At 35.1% G+C, this 25899-nt stretch overlaps 1 protein-coding gene across 4 annotated transcripts in view; it reads right to left on the minus strand.

Moving 5' to 3' along the window:
- LOC116425636 (sodium- and chloride-dependent glycine transporter 2) overlaps positions 1-25899 on the minus strand; it is a 64363-nt gene that overhangs the window by 37847 nt on the left and 617 nt on the right. For 2 of the 4 annotated variants that reach the window (XM_031973615.2, XM_076373121.1), the window contains exons 2-4: positions 17540-17708; positions 13971-14249; positions 2922-3129 (exon numbers count right to left, since the gene is read on the minus strand). In XM_031973615.2, the coding sequence (XP_031829475.2) occupies positions 2922-3129; positions 13971-14249; positions 17540-17708 (656 nt within the window). Of the gene's footprint in view, positions 1-2921; positions 3130-13970; positions 14250-17539; positions 17763-25899 lie in introns of all 4 variants that reach the window. The other 2 variants (XM_031973616.2, XM_031973617.2) reach the window with 2 other exon arrangements.

The raw sequence follows: 25899 nt of genomic DNA on the forward strand, positions 1-25899 counted from the left end.
GTTTTACACAAATGAAAATCGCGTAAATAGGGTTTGTCAGTACGAAAGAAAACAAAATATCGAAGAGCAAAGCTGTATAAACTTTAGAAACACATATTTTAGTTTCACATGGTGTAACGAAAAAGATAATAATACTATCATTTCAGAAAACAAAAGCAAATTCTTTTCAGTATCACTAAATTCTGATCGCGTGTGAACAATACCACGTAAATGGTGTTATAATTTACCGCTTAAAATAAAATCTCACGTGAAAAAAGTGCCATACAAATGAAGGACAGGTGTATAGAATCAATTTTACTAACATGTTTCGAAATATTTTTTCTTACATCTTGTATTTCAGTTGTCTATCGTCCAATAATCAAATAATAGAGGTTCCACTGTAATGCTAGGAGATAATTTGTTGGCTAGACTGAAGAATTCAGCTGATTCATCAATTTACATTTTTCCTCGCCTAATTTTCCATTCGTTTTATTCTGTAATTTTTTATATCTTCGACGACTAAATTATTGTTCATCGATACGACCCTGAGGAGCAGCATGATGATTGCGGTATGGGAATTGACTATCCCAAGGTACCCGAGCTGTGCCAACCAAGCTATGATAATACAAAACATACGCATCAAAAAGTACTACCAATAGACCTGCGATCATTGGTACTATAAGGATCGGGTGTTCGATAGTTGCGGCCGTTCCAGTTATTTGGTGTTGGCTTCGTAGTGTCAATGGTTGGAAGCCATACTGGACTAGGGACCTTTCGCGGATCCCAGCACGTGACCAGCGTCCCAACTGGACACTAACCTAAACAGCTAGTAGACTTTTGGAAAGGAGCTGAAGACCTTCCGAGGATCCCGGCGCATGAATAGCGTCCCAACTGGTCCGGCACTAGCCTGGATAGCTAATAGAGCTTTGGAAAGAAGCTCGACGCTACCAACAGAGGAAATACCATTTTGCTTCCGAGTATAGTGCAACCCTGATGAGATGAGAAATTACCCACAAGCGGAAAAGTCAGAGCGGCAGGAGAATTCTTCCACTCACGATATTAGAACCACACCGGTCTTCAATGCATAATTGTTATTAGCCGCGCAGCAGTAACAAATGACAGAAGACTGACACTCAAGACTAAGTGCAACGTAGTGAGATGTAACGATAGAGATCAAAGTTTATAGTGCAGCCAACTTCGTTCTTTATCGTTACATCTCACTCCATCGCGCTCAGTCTTGCTTCCGACTTTTGTTACTGCCGCGCGCCAATAATGACCATACGTCGAAGATCGAGATGGTCTTAACATCGTGAGTGGAAGAATTCTCCTATCGCTCTGACTTTTTCACCCATGGGTAGTCTGCCATCTCGTCGGAGCTGCAGTATATCTGCAGCCAAGGCTCACCTGCGAAGGTCCTCATGAGCGTGGAATTGGAATTAAGCACAATCAGCCGAGACCGAAGCCTTACCAGCGCTGCCTCCCGAAAGTGACGAGTTCCATGGAGATACAGTTCGCCTTTCACGTTAGCCTCTTGGGCCTTAGGCTAAAAAATGCACAGGGGCAAGAGGCGACGTCTACTTGTGGCACTCGACCCGGTAGTTATGGCGTGTCAGTTTCGGCACGTCCTTGTTATTGGCTCAACCACGCCAAAGTGGAGCATGTAGTTGATTCCCCTTGCCCCTGTGCACTTTTAAGCCAAAGGTCGATGGAGCTAACGCGGGAAGAGTATTGTAAAGTGTTAGTAGCACCGAGCTCCTTTGCAAAGCTCTACTAGTTCTCCAGACTAATGTCGGACCAGTTGGGACGCTGCTCACGCGCCGAGTTCCTCAGAGATCCCTAATCCAGCATGCGGGCTTTCAACCACCATCACTACGAAGCCAACACCAATGTCCGACACGGCCGAAGCCATTGGAACCCCGTAGTACTAATTATCGCAGGTGGAATATATTTGATTTCTTATACAAAAAGAAACAGTATCTTCCATATCTAGGTATCTCGTCCATGCCATGACTTGCTTGGTCCAGCTTAGGTACCTTGGAATCGCCAATTCCCATACAATTACCATACAGCCCCTAAGGAATCGACGTTACCAACAGTCTACAGTTCGCCTCTTCCCATCTGGAACCCGCTCTGTCGGCTATCCGGACTGGGGGCAAGAAGAAACATCTACTCGTCACGCTCAGCCTGATTATTATAACGGCTCAGTTTCAGCACGTCTTTGTTACTGACCGCGGAACAAAGAAATTAGGCGGCCAATAACAAGGACGTATCTAAACCGAGCTGCTATAAGAATCGGGCCGAGCGCGGCGAGTGGGTGTCTGTTCTTGCCCCCCAAGGCGGATAGTCGACAGAGCGGGTTCAACATGGGAAGAGGCGAACTATACTTCCACGGGACTCGTCATCGCCAGGAAGCTACCGTTAGTTGCTGGGAACCTGGCACTCGTAACATTATAGAAACAGAAACAGTTACTCGGTAGGTCCGCCTAACCCTCTTTTGCAGTTCCGAGAAGTCCAATTGCGTGTCTAGAAACGGCTCTTCGTGTTCTTTGTCACGTAACCCAATTAGCAGGCGTGAAAGCCTCAGCAAATCAGATACCAGAACCGAAAATTCGTATTAGCAAGGCGTGCGCCTTAGAATCTGACCACTCAGACGAGAGTGTCAGGTCCCCAGCAACTGACGGTACATTGGTAAGGCTTCGACTTCCGTTGATTAGGCTTGATTCTAATTACGTCACCCATAGGGCCTTCTGAAGTGAGCCTTAATAGCGGGTACTCGGAAGTAAAACTGTAGTTTCTCTCTGTTGAACAATAGTTAGACGTAATAAATCAAACCTTCTTTTAGTTTACAGCTCTAAACATATTGGGTCTCTATACCGTTCCGCTAGACATTAAAATATCTTCTAACTGTACTAGAATATCCTTTACGATAAATTATAGCATACTTGAAATATTCCTCGGAAGAAAGCACCTGGGTGTAAAGGTCTCGGAGACGTTCGGTGCGGGTACCATTGGAGCAAAAGGTGACATTGCCGCCATCATTGAAACCAAAACTTCTGCAGACCTCAGCGACGTCCATGCAGGTCTTGTTGTAGAATATCGTGTTTGGATCCTTCTTCTGGCACTCTATTTGTTGAAGGCCGCTGTAACAATCTGATCAACGTTACTGCTCCAGCGACGTACACCCAATATCGTTATACCGGTTATACGGTAATTAGAAGGAAACATGGGCGCCTTCGCAAGGTTATCGTTTATTGAAACGGAATAGCTACCATTAAGAGTATACGAGACTTCATAGAACCAAGGGTTCAATTTTACGCGCGATAGTTTGGCTTATGTATCTCCACGTAGACACTTCGTTGCCATTGGCAAGAAACGAAACTAATTACATCGATGTTTCCTCGTTTTACTTGCCATTTAGTTTAGAGGTACTTCGTTGATTATAACTACCGTTTCACTCGGTTATTTTTACACAGTATTATGGTAACACGTAAGCGTAAAAATTGTTTGTTATATATAGTATGACAATTGGAACTTTTATATAAAATAAAGTTGTAGATGTATATTGTTGGGTTATTAGTCCGTAAAATAACTATGGGTGGTGCACTATTTAGTAACACTGCCGGATTAGTAATAATGATTTATTAGAGAATAAACATACTACAATATTCAACTTATATCTTATTGGATACCGCGCACCGGGACGCATCGCGGACGCACACAGAGGCGGGAACACGCGCGAATGTCTTTTGTTTAGCAGAGTGGGTAATTGTTCGATCTTCATTACCAACACTCCTCCTATCGCAATTAGCCACTATAACATTGATTTCCATTCATTACAAATATAAAAATCATTTAATCTATATTCAACATTGATACACATCTCGCGTGTTTTATCTTTGGTAACGACTTTGTAAATATGTCTGCTATCATATACTCGGTATTTAAATATACTACACTTAATATTCCTTTTTCAATTAACTCTCTAGTATAGTGGTGGCTAATATCAATGTGTTTGCTTCGTTTGTGAAACATAGCATTTTTCGACAGTTCAATAGCACTTTGATTGTCACATTGGATTATTATCGGAGATTCTACATATGTTTCAAATTCCATATGTGTGAGTAGTCTCTTCATATACATCACTTCGCGTGAAATTTCTGATAGAGCTGCGTATTCAGCCTCCATCGTTGACAATGCTACGGAAGCCTGTTTCTTTGACTTCCAACTTACTGGTCCGCTGGCTATTAATATTACGTTTCCAGTACACGACTTTCTGTCGTCGATGTCGCCTGCCCAGTCCGAGTCGGTGTAAGCCTGCATCTTCTCGTTGTTCCTCGTGTATCGAATTCCATAATGCTTTGTCCCATTTAGGTATCTTAAGACTCGCTTGGCTATATCCCAATGTGCTTTTCCTGGATCTGAAACAAATCTACTTAATATACTAACCGCAAATGCAAGATCTGGTCTCGTTGCGTTTGCTAAGTAAATCAATCCTCCAATGAGTTCACGGTATGGCCTCTTCTTCATTTCCATCCTTTCTTCGTCATTAGACGGTCCCATTTCTTTTGATATTTTGATATTTGCTTCTATAGGTGTCGATACGGTCTTTGCATTTTGCATATTAAATTTGCAGATCAACTCTTCGATATATCTTTCTTGTGAAAGTTTCATGCTTCCTAGTTTTCCGTTTCTTTCAATTTTGATTCCCAATATTTCGCTAATGGGTCCTAAATCAGTCATTTCAAATTTTGACTTTAGTATACGTTTGACCTCATTTAACTTTTCTATATTCCTTCCAGCTAAAATGATATCGTCCACGTATATGATCATTACTACAATGTCCTTATTCTTTCCAAAAACATAAACGCACGGGTCAGCTTCTGTTCGTCGTGCTCCTTGCGCTGTAATGTATGCATCAATCTTTTTGTACCATTCACGACCGCTTTGCTTCAACCCATACAACGGTTTAATTAACTTGCATACTTTGTCTTTTTCGCCATTTCTTTCAAATAATTTTGATTGTTCCATATAAATTTCGTCGTTTAGATCACCTTGTACATAGGCCGATATTACGTCCATGTGATGTACATACATTTCACAGTCCACTGCTACTGCCAACAGTGTTCATATAATTTCGTATCGTGCAACTGGTGCAAATACTTCTTCATAGTCTATTCCCTTTTGTTGGGTGTGACCACGGGCAACTAGTCTCGCTTTATATTTATTTAGTGTGCCATCTTCATGATATTTAGTTTTAAAAACCCATCTGTTGGTTAATACCTTTCTGTTTTCGGGTCTTGGCACCAGTGACCATGTTTTATTTTTCATTAGGGTATCGTATTCAGTTATCATTGCTTTTAGTCATAGCTCTGAATCTTCTCGATTCATAGCTTCTTCAACGTTGGTCGGTTCTGAGGATGATGTTTCCTTTTGCTGAAATATCTTCCTGGGTCTACCTCTTTTCCCAGTTCTCATTAATTTTGGTCTTCCTCTTCCACGCTGAACTTAACTGTTCAGATTCTGATTCCTGCAACATCTCATTTTCATTTTGTATTTCATCCGTATAGCTATTATTTTCTTCACATATTTCCTCCAAAAGTAATTCGCCTATTTTATACTCTTCTGTATTTGCAATTGTTTGCTGATCTTCAACGAAACGCACGTCTCTTCTTTCGTAGATCGTCTGGGTTCCTCGATCCCACAAGCGATAGGCTTTCGCTTCATTCGAGTATCCAACTAATATATACTCTTTACCTTTTGGATCGAATTTATTCCTTATTCTTGCACCTTTCTCTAATGCAATGACCTTGCTTCCTATTTTTCTGAGAAAGCCAATAAAAGGTTTTTCATAGGTCCATTCCTCATATGGAGTGACATCTTTGTTCGCTTTGGTTGGGCAACGATTCTTCAAGAATACTGATGTGTTTATGGCTTCGGCCCAAAGAGATGTTGGAAGCTTACCTTGTAGGAGCATACAGCGTGCCATTTCCACCAAAGTACGATTTGCCCGCTCAGCAATCCCATTTTGCTGTGGTGTGTATGCTGTTGATAATTGACGTGTTATGCCACATCCTTTTAGAAATTCATTGAACTCATGAGATAGGTACTCCTTCGCATTATCAGTCCTAAGCTTCTTTATTCTGCAGCCAGTAGAATTTTCTGCATAAGCTTTATATTCTTTAAATGCTTGGAAGACATCTGATTTGTTTTTTAGTGTTTTTATATATATGTATCGACTCTTGTCATCGATGAACGTGACAAAGTATTTAGCTCCCCCAAGTGACTGTACACTAAATGGACCACAAATGTCACTATGCACAAGCTCTAATTTTTCCTTTGCTCTGTGCTGAGAAGTACTGAATGGGAGTTGGTGTATCTTGCACTTGTCACATACTTCACAATTTGGATTTTGTTTTTCATAACTATCATTTATCCCAATTGCCATCTGCTTACTCTTTAGATTTCGTACATCATTGAAATTTAAGTGTCCTAGTCTTTCATGCCACTTGACTAACTTATCTTCATGCTTCTGAAGCATTGCCTTTTGTCGCATTGCTTCTTCAACTACATATAATCCATCTTTTTGTTTGGCTACCATTGCTACTGTACCTTCCTTGCGTAATACCTTGGCACCATATTTATCAAAAATCACAGTAAATCCATGCCGAACTATTTGCGAGACAGAGAGAAGATTACTTTTGAACGAAAGGGCTAACATGGTTTCTCCCAATGTCACATCGTTCAATTTTCTATCTGTAATCTTTACGGATAAGTTTACTCGTCCTATGCCAACTGACTCTACACTCTCATTAGTAGCTGTATATATTTTATCATTATTGTTTATTAGGCCTACAAATTTTCTTTCCTGATTCGTTATATGTTTTGTAGCACCACTGTCCAATATCCATGTGTTAGCTTCTATATGGTGATTTTGATATGCTATTGCAGTCATCGCTTCTCTTTTTCTGTCAAATTTATCTTCATGAATCGCTTCTCTTTTTCTGTCAAATTTGTCTTCATGAATCGCTTCTCTTTTTCTGTCAAATTTATCTTCATGAATCGCTTCTCTTTTTCTGTCAAATTTATCTTCATGAATCGCTTCTCTTTTTCTGTCAAATTTATCTTCATTCTTGAAGCGACAGTTCCTTGCCATATGTCCATGTTTCTTGCAAATATGGCAAATTCCATTGAACCTTTTCGATTTAACTTGTACAGCTTGGTATTTTTCAAATTTCTTCTTTGATATCAACGCATTTTGTTGGCTAGGTTCCTCACATGTGTTTCCAGCTTCAGTTCTTCTGATTTCTTCCTCCAACAGTTTTACTTTTAGTTCTTCCATCGTTGGCATCTTTTCCCTTGATTAAATAGCTACACAGAAATTTTCATACTGACTAGGTAATGATGTAAGCAGCATAATCGGTAATACCGTCTCTGGTAATTTGATTCCTGAGTCCTCGAGTTGTTCTATCTTTTGGACAAATTCGTCGACGTATTGAGCCATGCTTTGGTTTGCACTCTTTTTCATTTTGTACAATTGTTTGTACAATACACATTGTCTAACTGGTCCTTTTGACTCATGAACACCTTTAAGGGTTTCCCAAGCTTGCCTAGAGGTTTCAACTCGTTTTACGTGGTTATACTGGCCTTTGTCTAAACTCAGTATAATTAAGTCGAGAGCTTTTTCGTCCTTTACTGTCCATCTATCTGCATTTTCTTCCGTTTTTGTATTCGTTTCGCTCACATATCCCCATAACTCGTTGTATCGTAACATACTTCTTATTTGTACTCTCCACAATTCATAATTATCGTTTGTGAGCTTTTCTATATTTTGAATATTCGAAAGAGCCATTTTTTCTATACACTCTTTTAGCACGTGGCTTCTTAACCTCACTGCTCTTTAGCACGTGGCTACTTAACCTCACTTTCCTTTTTGCTATTTTACGGTTATTCACAACGCCCTGGGCCCATAACCTGTTGGGTTATTAGTCCGTAAAATAACTATGGGTGGTGCACTATTTAGTAACACTACCGGATTAGTGATAATGATTTATTAGAGAATAAACATACTACAATATTCAACTTATATCTTATTGGATACCGCGCACCGGGACGCATCGCGGACGCACACAGGGGCGAGAACACGCGCGAATGTCTTTTGTTTAGCAGAGTGGGTAATTGTTCGATCTTCATTACCAACATATATGATATTTCTAGGTAACAGAATATTTTAAATAATTGCAAATTATATTTCATTTGTGAGTGATAAATGAGAGCTAATTAAACAGAAAATTTAAAGGTCTCTGTTGCTGTTGCATTAAGCGTACAAAGGATACGCAGAATTTAATTAAAAAGGAATACACTGGCTGATTATATGGCAGTAAATAACATTTTGTCAAATAATTAAATAAACAATCGACATTGCTGCAGAATTATAACAGTTAATTTCATCTCTACGTTCCCATGTAATCATGCCGTAGTTATTTAACATTTCATAATTTATTGTATTATTTGCAAATTAAATTGGTACACAAATTAATGAAGAGGCAAGCAACGACGCAATAATAAGCAAGAAAAGCAATATTGTTCAATGTTAATGTCCACTGGAATTTCCGAGAACGTGTATTATATTGTCGATAAAACGTAGAACGAGGAAAACAATAATGTAATCAAATCAAAATAATATTATTCGTTACTAATGAATAATGCAATTGTTAAACAGCAGTAAACAATACCTGACATTTTTCTTCGATATCCGACACCTGTTTAAAATTATTTCACGTAAAAATACACTGTCATCGGGTTAACAAATCTTCGAAAATCATCAAGCTTTCATGGTACACGAGAAGCTTACTATTATATATTTCGATAATTTCATTTTCTTGGATGCACTTATCAAACTACCATATTTTGATCGTATTTGAATAGTCTCAATAATTTTAATTATTTCCGTAATTGAAGCTTTCAAGCGTTCCCTGCTCCTTATTTTCCATTAAAATTTTTATTGCTCGCTTTAATAGAGATTCATGGCGTATGGCTCGCCTAATAATATTTCGTTTGCCCCGATTGCTTGAACTTCTGCCAACGACCAGGGGAAACCTTACTTCAAAGCAATGATTGCCAACAATCTTGGAAACCTTACTTTCCTGATATTATAGTATCTTCTGGAACTTTTTCCTCGGGAAAGTATGTAAAAATCTGATTCCGTGCTACTCGAACTCACTTGGGCTGGAAATCGAAGGGCCTTAACAGCGTCAGAGCTCTAATGGATGATCTTCCATCAACTTTATCGACACCTTTTATCAAACTTCTTCCACGGCTGCACATTTTCAACCATTTTACGAAAGCAACGATTCAACTTTATCTAAAACGTGTAAGTTGCTTGTCGGAGTAACTTGACTCTGATTTAATTGATCTTTCAACAGGTATCGAGTATTATTTTTTTAATATACCGATTCACTGACAACGAACGTGTCTTCACGCGAGCAAGACTGTAAATCAATGTTTCTGTATGCGAATGGAACAACGGTCGAAATAATTGTGAATATAGAATTCAATAACAATTCACTTGTATCGAATAAACTGGCAAGAGCAACGAAGTGTTAGATGGAGTAAGCAATTGAATTAATTTATGATTTAAATAAATTGTTCGATATTTCATGGTTTTAGAATTTGGTGAATGAATAACAAAATTTTTATCGGAGAGTTTAATCCGTTACAGTTACCGTTTTATATCCCGCGAGTGTATCCCGCGAGCATGAACCGGATTTTCAAATAAAATCTGTAGGATGTACAGCGATTGAAACGCATCATAAATGTAAAAAATCGTTAACACTATTTTTACCGAACATGTAAAAAGATAAATTTTGAAATTTTCACTTAAAATTATTTTCCAAGTTTAGTCGTATATTCTGAATTGAGTTTTCTACTTTTCGAATAACCATTACAACTAAAAAAATAATTCTAAGTGAACATTCCAAAAGATACCTTTTGACATCTTCTGTGAAAATAGTGTTAATGTTATTAGGCACCGGAAAAAGTTTATGCGGATTCTGAAATCAAAATTTAAACACAGAGAACATTTTTGTAAAATAATTTTATTTTATTTGGTACCAATGGCATAAACATAACTTGCTGCTAATACCAGTTCCATTCGTTAAACTAGTTAAATACTGATTGAAGTCGGACCTTAATTCATTACTAACAAGAAACCCGCAGGAACATTTCCGGCACGTAATAAATTGTGTAACATGAAATGTCGGATTTTTCTTGTTCATAAATGTTTGTACTCCTGTCGTTGTTAATCCTTTGTTTTTCATATAACCTCTTAAACAGTTTCATCGTTGATCATCAAAATAACTTTTTACAAAAAAGCTTTTCCGAATTGTGCATAATAACTATTTCTTGTATTGTTTTTTGAAAACATGGACACCACTAACATTCGCGTAATTTTCTTATATGGATTTAAATTTGGAAATAATGCTGCAAAAATCGCTCAAAATGTAAACAAACCATTCTGTGAATGAAAAAACAAAATTTTGTTTCAGTGATGTTTCCTTGCAAAATGAGCCATATGGCAAGCCGGAAACAGTAGTTTATAACGATGTCTTTAGAACTTTAATTCTAATTATTCAGAATTTGTGTAAAAAGGAATATATTCCTTAAAAACATGTTAGTAAAAGTGTATCGAATCAAATAGAGCATATTTTCACTGAATAAACGTCTTTTAGAACATCAAATAAAGTTTCCTTTTTTCCGCAAACTGATATTTCATATTACATGACCTAATATATAGGGTAATTCCGAGTGAAATGGTCTGATCTTATTTAGATTATCAAATATCTATGTCTTTAATTGTTTTTAGCAGTATACTGCATCTTCCACAGAGGTCTATTTAACTACTGTTTTTATTAGACTTTAGATTATATTTACTTTTATAAATGCTTTTTTCTCTTGATAGATATCAATGACATTTATGCTGTAATCATTCTTTAAAAAAAAATCCGACATTTCATATTACATGACCTGATACAGGGTGTCATGTAATTAGTGGTCTATCTATTACACTCTACAATAATTTTTTCGAGTATTGGCAGACTACCCACAAGCTAGAAATGCATAGGACAAGGAGAATCGGCGCACACTCTACTTATTATAGCGTTTCATACATTAAAACAACAGAAAGCTTTAGAAAACGTTCACAAAAATTTAATTAGAATGACAGAATTATCTATTCGATAGAATGGGCATCATTTTCAGCAATTTCTGTAATAATAAAGTTTATGGTTACTTTAACATCCTGCTTCATTTCATATTTCTACCTCTCAAGTACAGTAAGCATTTTCATGACGTTGGTAGTCTTTATCAACAGAAACTTCAAGCGAGACAACGATCTACAGTGAGATCTACTAACGCATATAACCATAACACCAGAAATAGTATTTATGAATTAAACTCAGCCTTTTTGTTCAAAAGAAGACGTCAACTAATATTAACAAAATTAAAGATTATACACACGAACCTCTCACACTCCTACCTTATTAAAATCGAAAACAAACCACAATGTGCAACCGATACAACATAGCGAACTCAATTGAACACATAATCATATCGTGTATTAAATACCAAAGGGAAAGAAGAAACTATCAAGTAAAAGAAAACTCTAAAGAAGTAACCCGAATAGTTCACTTATGCTCTAATACTTTGAAGTTTCTAACAGAAATCAAAATAGTACACTTAATTTAACCAGCCATACACAACTATGGAATACACAATGCAATCATATACATAATTAATCATCTGCATAATTTAACACGTTGAATGCCATGGGGATTTCCAGTGATACCCAACCAAATCCAATCACTATAGTTCATTCGATTCGATGATTACTTGAAAATAGTTCTATATTATAAATAATCCAACCTAATGTGGTGACATTCAGTTAGACGAACGTACAATAATAATAATGTAATTCAATCAAATGATTTAATATCATATTTTTTCTATTCTGTATATTTTCCTCTATGAAATCGCGCGATCAGTCAACGTGTTAAAGTAGCTTCCAATGACCCAATAAGGTTGACACAACTTAAAATATATAGTAAAAAAATAACGAAACATATTCAAACTGGATTTTCTCGAAAACAAAGCCACATGTGACAAAATTTCATTCTATATTTTCGACTTATTTTCTTACATAGAATCAGCCTCTATCCCATTCTATCACCAGTCACATGACACCCTGTATATTCTTCATGCTGTACTTGTTTGTTCTATGAGTAGAGAAATTAACACGTTTGCTACCAGTGTCATATATTTGCGACGGCCGTAATCCTATATTTTACATAATGAAAATGAAATTAATCCAATAGATATTGTTATTGAAAATTAAAAACTATGATATTATATTTAGAAACTCAATGACTCGTTTCAGTTTCATTCTTCTAATATTTAGTTTAGAAGATTCATTAGATTGAAGAGAATATTTTAATTGAGGAGACAGTCACCGAAATAAGCGCTGGCAGCGAACATATTAAATTTCGGAGGACCCTCCACGATTAAATCGTGTAAAACAGTTCCACGAGCACTTAGAATTGTATGGTTATCGATAAATCGTGTATATAATACGGTAATATAATGCTACCTCACATAACCAGACGAGTGGACAGGAGACACGCGTTATTGGGCATTACTAACCGTTTTAGTGTGGAAGTACGCAATCGCGTTTCTCTCGCGTTATGTCAAAAATGTGGAGAAGTGTGATCATGTTGCTGTTCATTAGTATAATTTCTGCGTTCATTGTGAATGGTTGAGTATCAATCGTGACTTTTAACCTTTTGCAGTTGAGAGGTGACTCACCATTGACATGTAATTTAACGTAGGAAAATTATAAAATTTTGTATTCAGTATCGAAATTGATATAATGTAATCAGAGGTGGAATATTGAAATAAAATACCTGCAGATATTGATGTATTGGTGAACAATGAACATGTGTGCAATAGATTAACGGGATTGTGCGTGTGTGTGTGTGTGTGTGTTTTGAATAAATGTTAAAAGTATTGGAATATTCTAGATTAAATTGATTTTCTTTAATATTGATTTTTATATGAACTACTCATTAGCCAAATCGGTGCACTCCACAAAACAAAAAGTAGAGAAAAGTGATGCAATAACTACACATTGACTTTCTAAATTTTCCTTTAAATAGAAAATTAAATAATCATTATAGAACGTATTTTACTTCATTATTACAGGTGTTCCTTTCATCTAAAGAATATGTAAAACGTATAAAATAGTGTAACTTTGAAGTAATTTTTTTTATTACTGCAAGTTTTGCGTTGATAATAGAATTTTTGTTATTTCGTGATATCGAAGAAAATTTATCTAAATGTGAAAAATCAGAAGCCAATGAAGCGTTTTAACGACAAAATCTTAAACAATTCAAAAAGTGGAGTTAATCGATTTGACTAATGATCAGCTCGTAGTAATGATGTTGTGTTAAATGTATCTAGAATATTCCAAATGTACGTGAAGTTAATGCTCGCAAAAAAATGTTCTAGAAAGATTTGATTTGAGTTCATTGTTTTACTACGGGTTGTGTAGTAAAAATATTGTTTATACAAACAAAATATTCTTTTCTTCGACATAGTTATATCCTTTGATTCGTGATTTATTTTCATTTAATACACTCGAAAATTTTATCATTCCAATTTTATAGCAAAATTATGAACATATGAAGAGAAAGCTTTCGAGAACGATGGATTAACAGTATAAAAATTCAAAATTATTTATTATACAATATATACCTAATTAAAGGTATTCATTATTTTTTCTATTTATTTAGTTTTAAACGTTTCCATTATTTTTACAGATAACAATGAGCACGACTTTTACTCTGCAGTTTTAGTATATATCCAAGACAATTACAATTCTTCAAGAAAATCAAATAATTTTAAAAAAATGGAAACAATCTGTCTACGTATGTTGTACTTACTGTTCGTATTGAAATCGTTGTCACAGTAGGCCCAGCTAAGTTTCGGCATGAACGAGGCGAAAATGTAGAAGATAGTCCACGCCACGATCACCATGTAATAGACTAGCACCCACAAAATAACGACGAGGGTGCAGTAGCCCGTACCTTGAAACGCCGGCGCCATGCGTGTGAAAGCTTCGGTAGGACCGAGACCTGAATACTGTCCAATTGCAAGTTCCAGAAAAAATATTGGCAAGCCCATTACTATCAATATTGCAATGAAAGGTAGTAAGAAAGCGCCTAGAAACAAAGGTTAAGCATAAAATAAACACGGGTTTATTAACACTAGAACTACCGAGCATTTATTTACATGTTATCCTTATCAAAATTACAATAATACATTTTTTCCTGGTTCCTTCAAATGTTTGTTATAGTATTCCTCTACAAACATTTATTTTTAAGATCCTTTTGTATATTTAATAATTTTCAAATATCAATGGTTGCGAAATAAGAAAAGTGGAACCCGTCATTTTGACAAGTATGGTAGTTCTAGTGTTAACCTTTAGTATCATGATTTTTTTCTCGCGCCTACAAACATTTCTATCAATGTATTTTTATGCATATGTTGCCGAAAAAATAAATTCTTAGTGTAACAATTTTTTACTTAAATGGAATACTTTGAACGTAACGTCAGTGTTGTCCATGCACAAATGAGTCATAATGTTAAGTCATAACTGATTTGTATACGACTTTAATATATATATTATATAAGCATCACAAATTTTTTAAAAAAGTGAAACAAAATAACTAAGAGAAAAAAGGAACAAATATCTGTTAATTTCAGTAGTTTTAAATGTTTCGGCGAATTTATTTTGCAAGAAGTAAATGTCAATTAGAAAACGTTTATGAAAGTTGTAGTTTATTTCAGACAAACAAATTTTTACTTTGTAATCAAGAAATTTATCCATTTATGCTATTCGTAAATTCATGAACTATAAAATAACGTATGCATCGACCAACGTCTTTAACATTTCTACTTTATTTTTACAATAAAGAATCCCTTAACCAATGAAATTAATGTTTCTTCGCCCTGATTTTAATTAAATAACGTATAAAACCTGAAATTTACATACAAATTGGCAATCTATTCATAATCGGTTTTTCTGTAGCATTTTAATGACTGTTAAGGTATTTGTATAATTAACTCAAAACTTTGATATTGCACTTGTAATAATATTCAGTATCAATTCTATGCTACGCTGTACTGTAGAAAACAATAACGTAATTTAAGGCTATTCAGATGATGTGTAGTTTCTGTTTTCCTGTTGTCAATCCCTTCTTTAAATCTATCGTACGTATCTATTATTCTTAAACACCAATCAAAATTTAAAAAACATTCAGCATTCGTTTCTCTTTAACCAGTTGAGAAAAAAATTTACTGATAAGATTCCAAACCCGATTATTCTTATCAACTAAAATTTCGAATGCTCCTAGTATCGACTCAATACAAGTGCCAATTAAACTTCTACGTTATCTACAGCGGCTTCCTGTTATTTACATTTAAGATTACCGACGTCTTAAATAATTATTAGGATAACGCCGCTTAATATAAAACAGCTCCTAATGTGGAACACCACAATATTTCGGAAGATAAATAACTTGATATATCAGTTACCGTGCAAAATACTTCATTAGTGATAGAAAACAATCATATTAATAGTTTAATATTAATTAACAATTTGTCATTGAATGCGAAGCATTATTGTATTTGGCAATAAGTTCAATTTTCTGAAATACGAGTTAAACAGTCAAATTTCTTAATGCAGAAAGACTAACGAATTTTATTTTCTCATGATTTATCATTGAACACATTTGTTTATCACTATTCAAAAGCAATTTGCTGCAAATTTATTTTCTTTTTAGAATAGTTATTATTTTTCTATCAGTTTACGTGGATTTTGAATATGAAATATATCCCATATTGGCTGCGCCTTCTTTGTTAATGTTACATATTATTATGTTATATTTTTATTTTATGATGGCAATTACACAAATGATAATAATAAAACAAAGTATTTCCAATGCAGTGGTTCCGAAATGTTATTCATACATCCAAAGTATAAAAAAAAATGAATATAAGTTAAAAAAGTGGAAAATTCGTTTATTTATCCTTTTTAATTCCATAAATATTAATTTCTCGTGATAAAAATAAGTTTCATTTACAAATCATATAAGTGTTCCATATTAGAATCTGTTCTTTCAGATCAGAAGGCATTTCAATTTTTGCACTGTTATCGATCAGTGTACGAATATATATTGAAAAAATTGCATATCTCTCGTTTCAGAAAGCTTTTGAAATCAGATGTTCCATATTAAGTGTCATTGCCGTATATCCTTTAAATTAATATTAAATACCCCAAATACCAAAATAAAACTAAAACCCTGAAAAGACAGGAGAGTACTCTTGACTTCGATGAACGTGCTTTAAACCCTTTGAGTGCTATGGACGCATATAATATATATGCAAAATTCATCGCTGTGAATTATAGGCGCATACATCCGTTTATCGATCTTTTCAATCTCGCATATGTCGTGGTGACAATTATAAGTATACGTGATTAATATACACGTTTCATAACGTCATTTAATTTGACGAGACTGAGGAATTACAATTACAATTTAATTACAACATACTTAATTGCATAAATCAACATAATTCGTCGATCTTCAAATGAGCAAAAAAATATTCCCTCCACACAAAACGTTTCTGTTGGGAGTATTCAGCACTCAAGAGTTAACGGACATCCAGGCGCAATATATACATACATTTACTGGCGCAAAGTAAATTCGTTTAGCATTTCGCACTTCTAACGCGGATTAATTGAAATTTATCAAAATCTTTGTCTGATTAACGCAATGACACATAGACCGCAGATGAGAAAGTTAAAACATCGCTCTCCCATCCTCAATCTTTCATTACCGACCATCCAGCGAAACAATAGAGCATTGCGTAAACGAATAAAGACAAAAGACAAAAGAAAAATAAAACGGGCAACGTACGAAACAAAATAGAATAATTAAAAGCCAAGTGTTCAGAGCACTGGCCACCCTTTCGACATTTCGCAAATAAACCCAGCCGGACGGGCCGGCCGTATCAACAGGCATAACCGCACGCGCGGGCCAGGAAAGATTTATTAAATTTCCCGAACGCGCTTGGTCACAAGCTGCCAAACTACGCTTAATTATTCGAATTAACCATTTCGTCACGTCGGCCGTGCACGCGGTTTCACGTGCGCTCGCGTACGTTGTGCCCGTTCTCCGTCGCTCCTTCCCGTTCCGGCTGCCCGACTCGGTCCTCTTTTTTTTCCATCTGTTCTCATGAAAACACCCCAACGCCCCCAGCCCCGCGCAACGGACGGGAATAAATCATTCCGCGTAATCCGGTAGTTCGTTTGCCGGCCCGTTACTGTATGTTTAGCGAACTCGACCGGACGTTTTTTTCTCGTGGGCCCCGTTTACGCGGATGTATGTACACACCGCGTCGTGTAAGTACATACACGCCGACTGCAGGCCCGTGAACACATACGTACCGCCGCCATTACGATATACAAGGTAAGGGAAACGCCAAACATTCCCGATGCCAACAGCATACCCGATGCAGGATAGAACAAACTCAATAGGGTTGGCCCAGCTACCCCGTTTCGGATCCTGCGGCAGCTCCACCATGGCACCGCCGACCCCGAGTGAAACCCTTTTCGCCTGCCAATAACACGGTCCACGTCATATTCGCATCGTATGAATTATCACGGTGGCCTGTGAAAGGTAAGAAAGCCCCGAAAATCACGGGATGGGAATCTGGCTACGGGACACGGATCGGCCCGAAGAACTCAGGGCAGAGGCAATCCCTTCGGAGAACAGTGCAATGAAGTCGCAGGAACGCCTCTGATTTCTACGAATTTGACCTCTTTCGTCCCTGAATGTGCATTTTTTCTTTAACTCGTTCGCTACAGGGTATCCTGAGAAAAACGTCCACCACCGCCCAGAATTTTTTTCGGAATTATACGACACCAATTGCGATACAATGCGTTTCAACGTGTTTCTATAAATTAACCAAAAACGTCTGTCACATATATCTGTCCATAATTATGAAAGTGGTCTAACTAGAAATTTAGAAAAAATGAGTTTATCAGTTATTTTATATCGCATTATTTTAAACTAAATTAAAACAAAAAATTTCATAATTATGGGTACACGTATGACGACGGGCTCTGATAACAAACCGATGTGTCGCATATATAGGACGGCTGGTAGCGAACGAGTTAATATGAATTTTGTTAAAAACTACTTGTCGCTCATTTATAAAAAAGTTTTCTTTTATCTAAGTAAGTAGTGAGTAATTAGAATCTAATGCCATGTTTTCTTACCACTCAATTATCGAATAAAAATGATAAACACATAAATAATACACGTATGTAACTGGTTTAATACAAATTAAGTTCGATCCCCTTAATGATATTCAACATTTTGTATCTTGCATAAAGAAAATTAACCCGTTCGTCCCTGAATATGTATTATTTTTTAGTACGAATTTTGTGAAAAAAATACGGTTGCGTATTAATCAACTAAAACACATGAACTGACGAGGGACTAGCAGTTAAGGTGTCAGACGTAAGCTAAGATCCCTGTGGTACAATTTCCCTTTATCCAGGCATTTTCCAGCTTTCCGGTAATTGAAAATGTTCGTTGTAGATATGTGTACTATTCGGGACGAAAGGGTTGAACTCTTTGACTTGTAATATCGTATCACACTTGTGACAAAAATTATTATCTGAATATTACAAATCTTAGTGTTATGAATTTTTTTCAAATATAAATTAACCCTTTGCAGTCAAATGTCGTCGTAATGGCGACTTCGAGTTTCAATATCTAAATTCAAAAGCTGCTAATGAGTAATTTAATTATTCTCTACTATTTAACCTTTAATCTACCAACAAAATAATACATCTCACAGCGTAATTCAGAATTTCGGTTGGCTAAACAAACCTCTCGGTTAGCATAATTTTTCATACAAATAATAATTTGAGGTATATTTCACAAAACAATTCAGTTATTTGATTTAGAGGTGTGTTTACTTTATCATTGAAGAGTTCTGTTACAATTTACGTCTGGTTATTTAATTATATTTAGTTATAGTATTTAATTAGTCATCTTAATTTAATTATGTTCCAAAGTGAAACAACAAAAGGTTCGATAGTCTGAGGATTAAGTCTTCGATGTATAATTCAGTTTTTGTGGACACAGTATTTAGTAGTTTAACCCCTTCAAACACAATACACATTATAATGTGTATTGTACTACTTCTATATCTGGCAAATATTACGACTATGATAGATAACCATAAATCATATTCGATTATAGAATTCAATAACTAATGAATATAAACAAATCGTCAAGCAACGAACGGAAGGATAAACTTGCTAGCTCGTGCCTGTGTCATATAATTATGTACATATAGATAGGATTCGGTACAAGCACCTGCAGTTTCTAATGAAATATCTCGGGAATTAATCCCGACCGCTGATTACTCGCCAGGAAGACAGTTGTTCGAAACGTTGATTTCTAAAGCATAATTCAAACATCATTAAAATCGAAGAGGAAGTAGCGTTACTGCAGGTTCATGCGATGTAGTACTGAAACGTAATGCGGACAACGCGCGACTGGAGGACCGGCCAAGATATTTACGTAACGAGATTAAGGGAATTGCTCTCGGATCGAGCCAATTTATCTCGAAAGTCTAACGGTACAAGCATCGGCGGTTTAATCTGCTTGCGCTATAAGCCGCGCGGCTAGATAAGATCCCACCGAACGCTGTTCTTTTCCGTGGAACATTGTTGCCATTGTTCCGTGACGGTGCATCGTCGCACGCGAGCGCGATTGTAACGTGCGTCGACCGTCGTCGGCGCCATCGCGGTTTTCTTGGCCGAGTCCTCCATTTTCGCGGGAACGCAAGCCCCGAATCGCAGTCATTCGCCGCTAAGATATGACGGATACACATGCTAATAACTCGCATAAAAGCGTGCCAGGAGCTAGCAAGTGACATCTACTAGCACGTTTATGCATAGTGTTGTAACCATGAACTTTGAGCCCCGAACTTTAGAAGCTGCAGCCACGACTTGAACCTTTAGAGCTGGAACGCTTAAAACTCAAGCCTTCAGTTCTGAAAGCTGATGTCTTCAACGCTGGAGTCTTTAATCGTCTTTGAGTTCTTAGAGTCTTTGAGCTATCTGTTCCTACATTAAGTCTAAGAAATTTGAAATGTTTTGAAGATTGAACTTTAAGTTTGGAATTTCCAATGCTGTGTTAATATGGCAACAGACGGCTTGAGTCTTTGACTGCTTTCAGGAATAAAAACTCTAGTGCTGAAGATTCTCAAGGCTCAGTTTGGGCTTTCAAAGCTTTTTAAACTGTTGCGTTGCAAACTGAGTCTTGAAGTTTCGAAGATTCAGACATTCTGATTGAATTCTCAAACTCAGCGCTTATTGAATTCCAAGCCTTCAAGACTTAGCCTTTAAGGTGAAGCCTTGAAGCATCGAAGACTTAAGCTTTATTGAACTCCCAGGCTTCAAGACTTAGCCTTTTAGATTAAGCGTTGAAGCCTGGAAGACTCGAACATTTTACAACAATATTTATACATAAAATGTGAGGAAATCGCATGGCATTTGATTTTTGACGTGTTAATGACATGTGATATGAGGCGAGGGTAGAGAACAGTATCAAACAAAGCAAATCTTAACACGTTTGATTTCCTACAGCGTACGAGTAGTAAACACAAACATGTTATGTCTCTAGCAAATGTATACATTTGACGCAGCATGCCATTTAGTAGCATACGAACTACTCGTCATTGATATGCTTTACTACTAGCGTCTGTATCCCTTCATTATAGTTTCAAGAAGAGAAAATTGTCGCTATGGATTTTGTTGTACAATTGGTTGAAGTACTATAAATGAGCAGAGGATCAGTTTAAACTCTTAACATTTTAACTCTTTGGCAGCCACATCATTCGAATTTAGGTGACACCACTTTTAACATAAACTTGAACATTGATTTTCTTGGTAACGTATCGAACAAATCGAATATTGTTAAGTGTGTGAGATATAAGAAAGATAGTAGAGCAATCGATATGAAGAATTTTAACTTTTAAGCTTCTGATGTATTAAGGAAACTGTATCGATTTTACAGGAGTTTTGATGAGTGTTTACTTGGCAGTTAAAGTGTGAAGGTCTTCTGATCTAGAGAGTTACAAAATTCTTTCTTGTTCTTTCTTTGATTTGTATATCATTACATTGTAGAGGATTGTAAAATTATATAGAAATCATGTATCAGCGAACGATTCTATCTTTACATATGGAAAACTGTTACTGACAAGAGTAGTAAGATATTGAAAATAATCAAGTTCTTAACACATTGATATGAATCTTCTTTTCGATACATTCGCATTGTGGATATAACGATGTAACAATATAGCTGACAGTAATAATACTCAGTGGAAAATTTATTTCAATAACAAATCAAATATCATAAAAATGATACAAGCAATAAGAATGGAGATTAAAAAAAATATAGAACTTTGCAAATTACAAAAACTACAAACAGTTCGACCACATTAACCAACAATTTAACACCGTGAAAGCTTTAAACATTTGCTACACAAAAACAACTTTGTGATCTATTTTATGAGATAGAAAAGTATGATATTAAAATATTACAATTTTTATAAAAATAAAGTTACTCGTTTATATTTTATTCGTTGTATTTATGTATAGTATATATTACTTTTATAAAACAAACATATACATATTGCTAAATGATACCACATCATATTATTAGCAACTTTATTCTTTAAATAAAATAATTACAGTCAACATTGATAAGTGCTGTAAATATCATTTATATATAAATATATATATATTTATTTTATATATATTATTATTTTATATATATATATATTTATTTATATATATATAATTTTATTATATATATATATATATTTTATTTATATATATATATATATACAAAATTAAATAAACTGTTGTAGACATCTTTGTAATGTGATAGTCGAATGTATCAAAAAAGGAAAATGATAACGCAATAATGAAATTATACTACAAGTTATAATATGTTACACGTGTAACACATTATTCAGACAGGTATCTTATCCATTGAGCAGACGTAATATTCTTGGATAATAATCAATGAAACTGAATTTAACTTTACGTCTGATAATTTGGTAATATCCTGAAAATCACAGTAGGCTATGCATTAAACGAATGACGTCTGACAATTTTGCCAATCTCATTCCACTAGATAATATCATCCGAAATATAAAGCTATGTTCACACTGATGACAAAATTTGTACGCGATAATGTGATCATTATTCTCTACTTAATGTAACGATGAAAGAACAAATTGAGGAAAAGGTAGTTGTCGTTCTATATTTGCGTTACCAAGCACGTCAATTTTAGTGTTAGTTGACAATTTGCATATGAGTTGAAGTAATATGAATTCACGTTTTAATAAACAATTATTTAATCATTAATTAACTGTATATTTTTAGTCATTTTTATAGTATAAATATACAAACGTGTTAATATGAATATATTAGCTAATCGTGTAACTCATCTAAAATTGATAAAGAAAATAAACTAAAAAGAACTTGTAAACTCATTTATAAATTAAAAAAAATCAACTTGAACTGATGAACAAAAACCACGATAATAAAAAAAACACTGTAGTTTATATATTGTATAATAATTAGTTTTTCACCTCTCACAGAACACCTAAGTTTTGATTAAGTATTAAATTCCTAGGTCCTCTCAAAGAACAAATAATCTGCTTAATTCTGGTCAAATTGGTAATGAATTATTTTCTATCAATTCAATTATATCCAATAAATAAAAGTTATATTCACAAAATATTTATACACTTTTCTACATTATATTTATTGTTTAATAATATCTTCTATGGAGAAATTAAGCTCAAAGTATACATAATGAACAAACCGTGAATACTTATGTACAATATTTATGCGAAATTCGAAATTGCCAAATAGTACAAAACGCGGACAATACTAAGCACATATAAAATCCAAAGTATAGCGTTGTCTATATTTGTTAACAATAAAAACACCGAACGTTTAACATGATTAATATGTACTCCCTACAAAAATTGTAGTAACTGATTTTTTCGATTTCTTCATGCATTCATTATAGCATTCACGTAGAACCATGTATTTCTAAATTCACTTCGGATAATTAACATTCCTGAGATGCCAGTAATTGCGAAAAAAGAAAACTAAAACCCATCATTTTGACGAATGTGATAGTTCCAGTGTTATCAAAAACCATTCCCTGTTGTAAGTCCATTTTTCTAGCCATACTCTTAATAATTTCAATTTATGGGGAGACACGCAATCTAATAATGAAAACTCTCATATCTACTAATCAATGATTGCTCCAGTGTCTATCTGACACGTCGGTGTTTCTGGTCAGCTGAGTATTAGGCCGCTTTCACATGATGATTACACGTATCGCGATGATAGTATCGCGAACTACGAACGTACGATACGCGTACGAGACACACGCTTAACAATAAAATATGTCTCTTTCGGTTTTCTGTCTATTATTCATCTTTTAAATAAAAATACCTTCTTTTCTCAAACAACTGTACTTCCATCGCGTCGCTTTCGTTTGAATAAACTCATTCAACTGAACTCATTCAATTAATTTGGTTAAAAACTTTGTATTGTACAAACCAGAACCGTATTTGATGAATTGAAAATAATCCCACTTCAAGGCTTACTAAACAACAAAAGAAGAGATAAATAGAAAAAAAGATAATACGTTGCTAAGTGAAAAGTGGGAGATCCCATTCGGTTGGCTAAGTGTTAACATTGGAACTACCGCACCGATCAAAATGACGAGTTTCAGTTTTCTTCTTTCACAATTACTGATATCTTGAAAGTGTTAAACATCCCAAATGATTTTCAAAATAAATAGTTTCACTTGAATGCTACACTGGATATATAAAGAAACCGAAAAAAATCTATTGCTACAATTTTTGTAAGGATTACATATTAATTATATTAAACGCTTAGTAGTTCTAGTGTTTAGGTAATTGCCACAAATCTCTGTCGTTAGATCAGGGATACAAATTAGAAAATTTGTTTTGAAGTATTATTCTTGTAATGATTTATTGTTTGGAATTAATAACATGAAGTACTTGCAAAAAGATGAATTTACGGCAGCGACAACCAAGAATAGAATTTGAAAAGATGTGAATGCAATTCAGTGATCGCGAATGTCTTAGTATTTTGACCGCAAATTACACACGAGAAGTATCGCAAGCAGTCGAGATTTCCAAAAAATTCAAAATGAGAGTGAATTATTTAACTAGGCAACCAACAATCTAAATAAACAGAGACTCGAGAAGACATATTTCGGAACATGTTTGTAAAATTGATTCTCTACATTCTAAGATGTTTAACACTAAAATTACCGAACAGTTAAATTGACTTTTTGTAATTTCTTAATATAAACTCCAAGAATGCATTTATTTAGACTTTAATTGATTTACAATTCAGTTCTCATGTTACTGAATCAATTTCTTTAACAATTCCTCAAAGAAACGTCTGTTATGTTTTTAATAATTACAAAAAGATTAACTTAAGAATGAGTCATTTTGACCCGTCTGGTAATTTTAGTATTAAGCGTCCAAAAGTGGAATTTTAAGTGGAATTCTGGACGATTAATATCGCGGAAAATAGTGACCCGATTAACAGAGGTCGCAGGTTAAATACTAGTGTATATAAAATTCTGAAATGAACTGACGTTTTGTTTATAATTTTCATTAGTTACGTGTAACTGTATTAACAAATAGCAAATTATTGTTATTAGGTTTACCGAAAACTAATGTACATTTTCATTAATATTTGCTTAACAATATAATTCCCATCATTACTAATGACTTTGAATTACTAATGACTGTAATGTTATGGAAAGGAGGAAGATGTTCGAAAATATTAGAAAAGAAGAAAAGAGGGGGAGAGTGTTTCGTCGGAAATCTACTAGTGAACTCATCAATAAAGGTTCATCGGTAGACACCTGCCTTAACACGTTAAGCACCACGAAAATCTTGGCCATTTTTCCGTAGAGTTATCCTTTGTAACAAAAAAAAGGAAGGAACAATTATTCACCATTTGGCGTTACAATCCTTGCATTACATTATTATCAACATATATAGTTACGTTACTAAATATTCTCATTCGACATCGGTTACCTTGCACGTTACGATTGTTTGCAAGTAATTCAAAAGCATCGGTCATTGGCGACTTACATGACGCTTAACGTGTTAAGGCCCAACTACATGTTGAAACATCCGACAGTGCAGCCATCGCAAAAAAAATGATAGGTTTAAGCCCTTTTTATTTTTTGACTTAAACCTATCACTTAAAGCGATCCCATCACCGTAAGTTTCAACGTGTATGGGGAGCCTTAAACGCGAGGACGTGTGTAGGGTGTTTACGGATGTTACATGTACAAAAAGGTAAAGAACTGAGCAAGAGCAAGAAAGGCTCTTAACATATTGAATGCCATTGGGGTCACCTGTGACCCCCGACGAAATTCAGTTACTGTAATTCTCTCAATTAAACGATGATTATTTGAAAACATTCTTATATTGTAAATAACGCTACCTAATGCGGTAACATTTAGCAAGACAAACCTGTGATAATAATAACGCAATTCAATTAAATAATTTAATATTGTACTTTTTTTATTTCACATACTCTGCACCTTAAAATCGCGCAGCATTCAACATATTAAATATCAGTAACCCTTTATCGGCAGAGTAGGAAAGGTGCTGCCATAACCTAATTTCTGTAGAATGACT

The sequence above is a fragment of the Nomia melanderi genome, chromosome 13 (assembly GCF_051020985.1).
Source record: "Nomia melanderi isolate GNS246 chromosome 13, iyNomMela1, whole genome shotgun sequence".
Classification (NCBI taxonomy): domain Eukaryota; kingdom Metazoa; phylum Arthropoda; class Insecta; order Hymenoptera; family Halictidae; genus Nomia; species Nomia melanderi.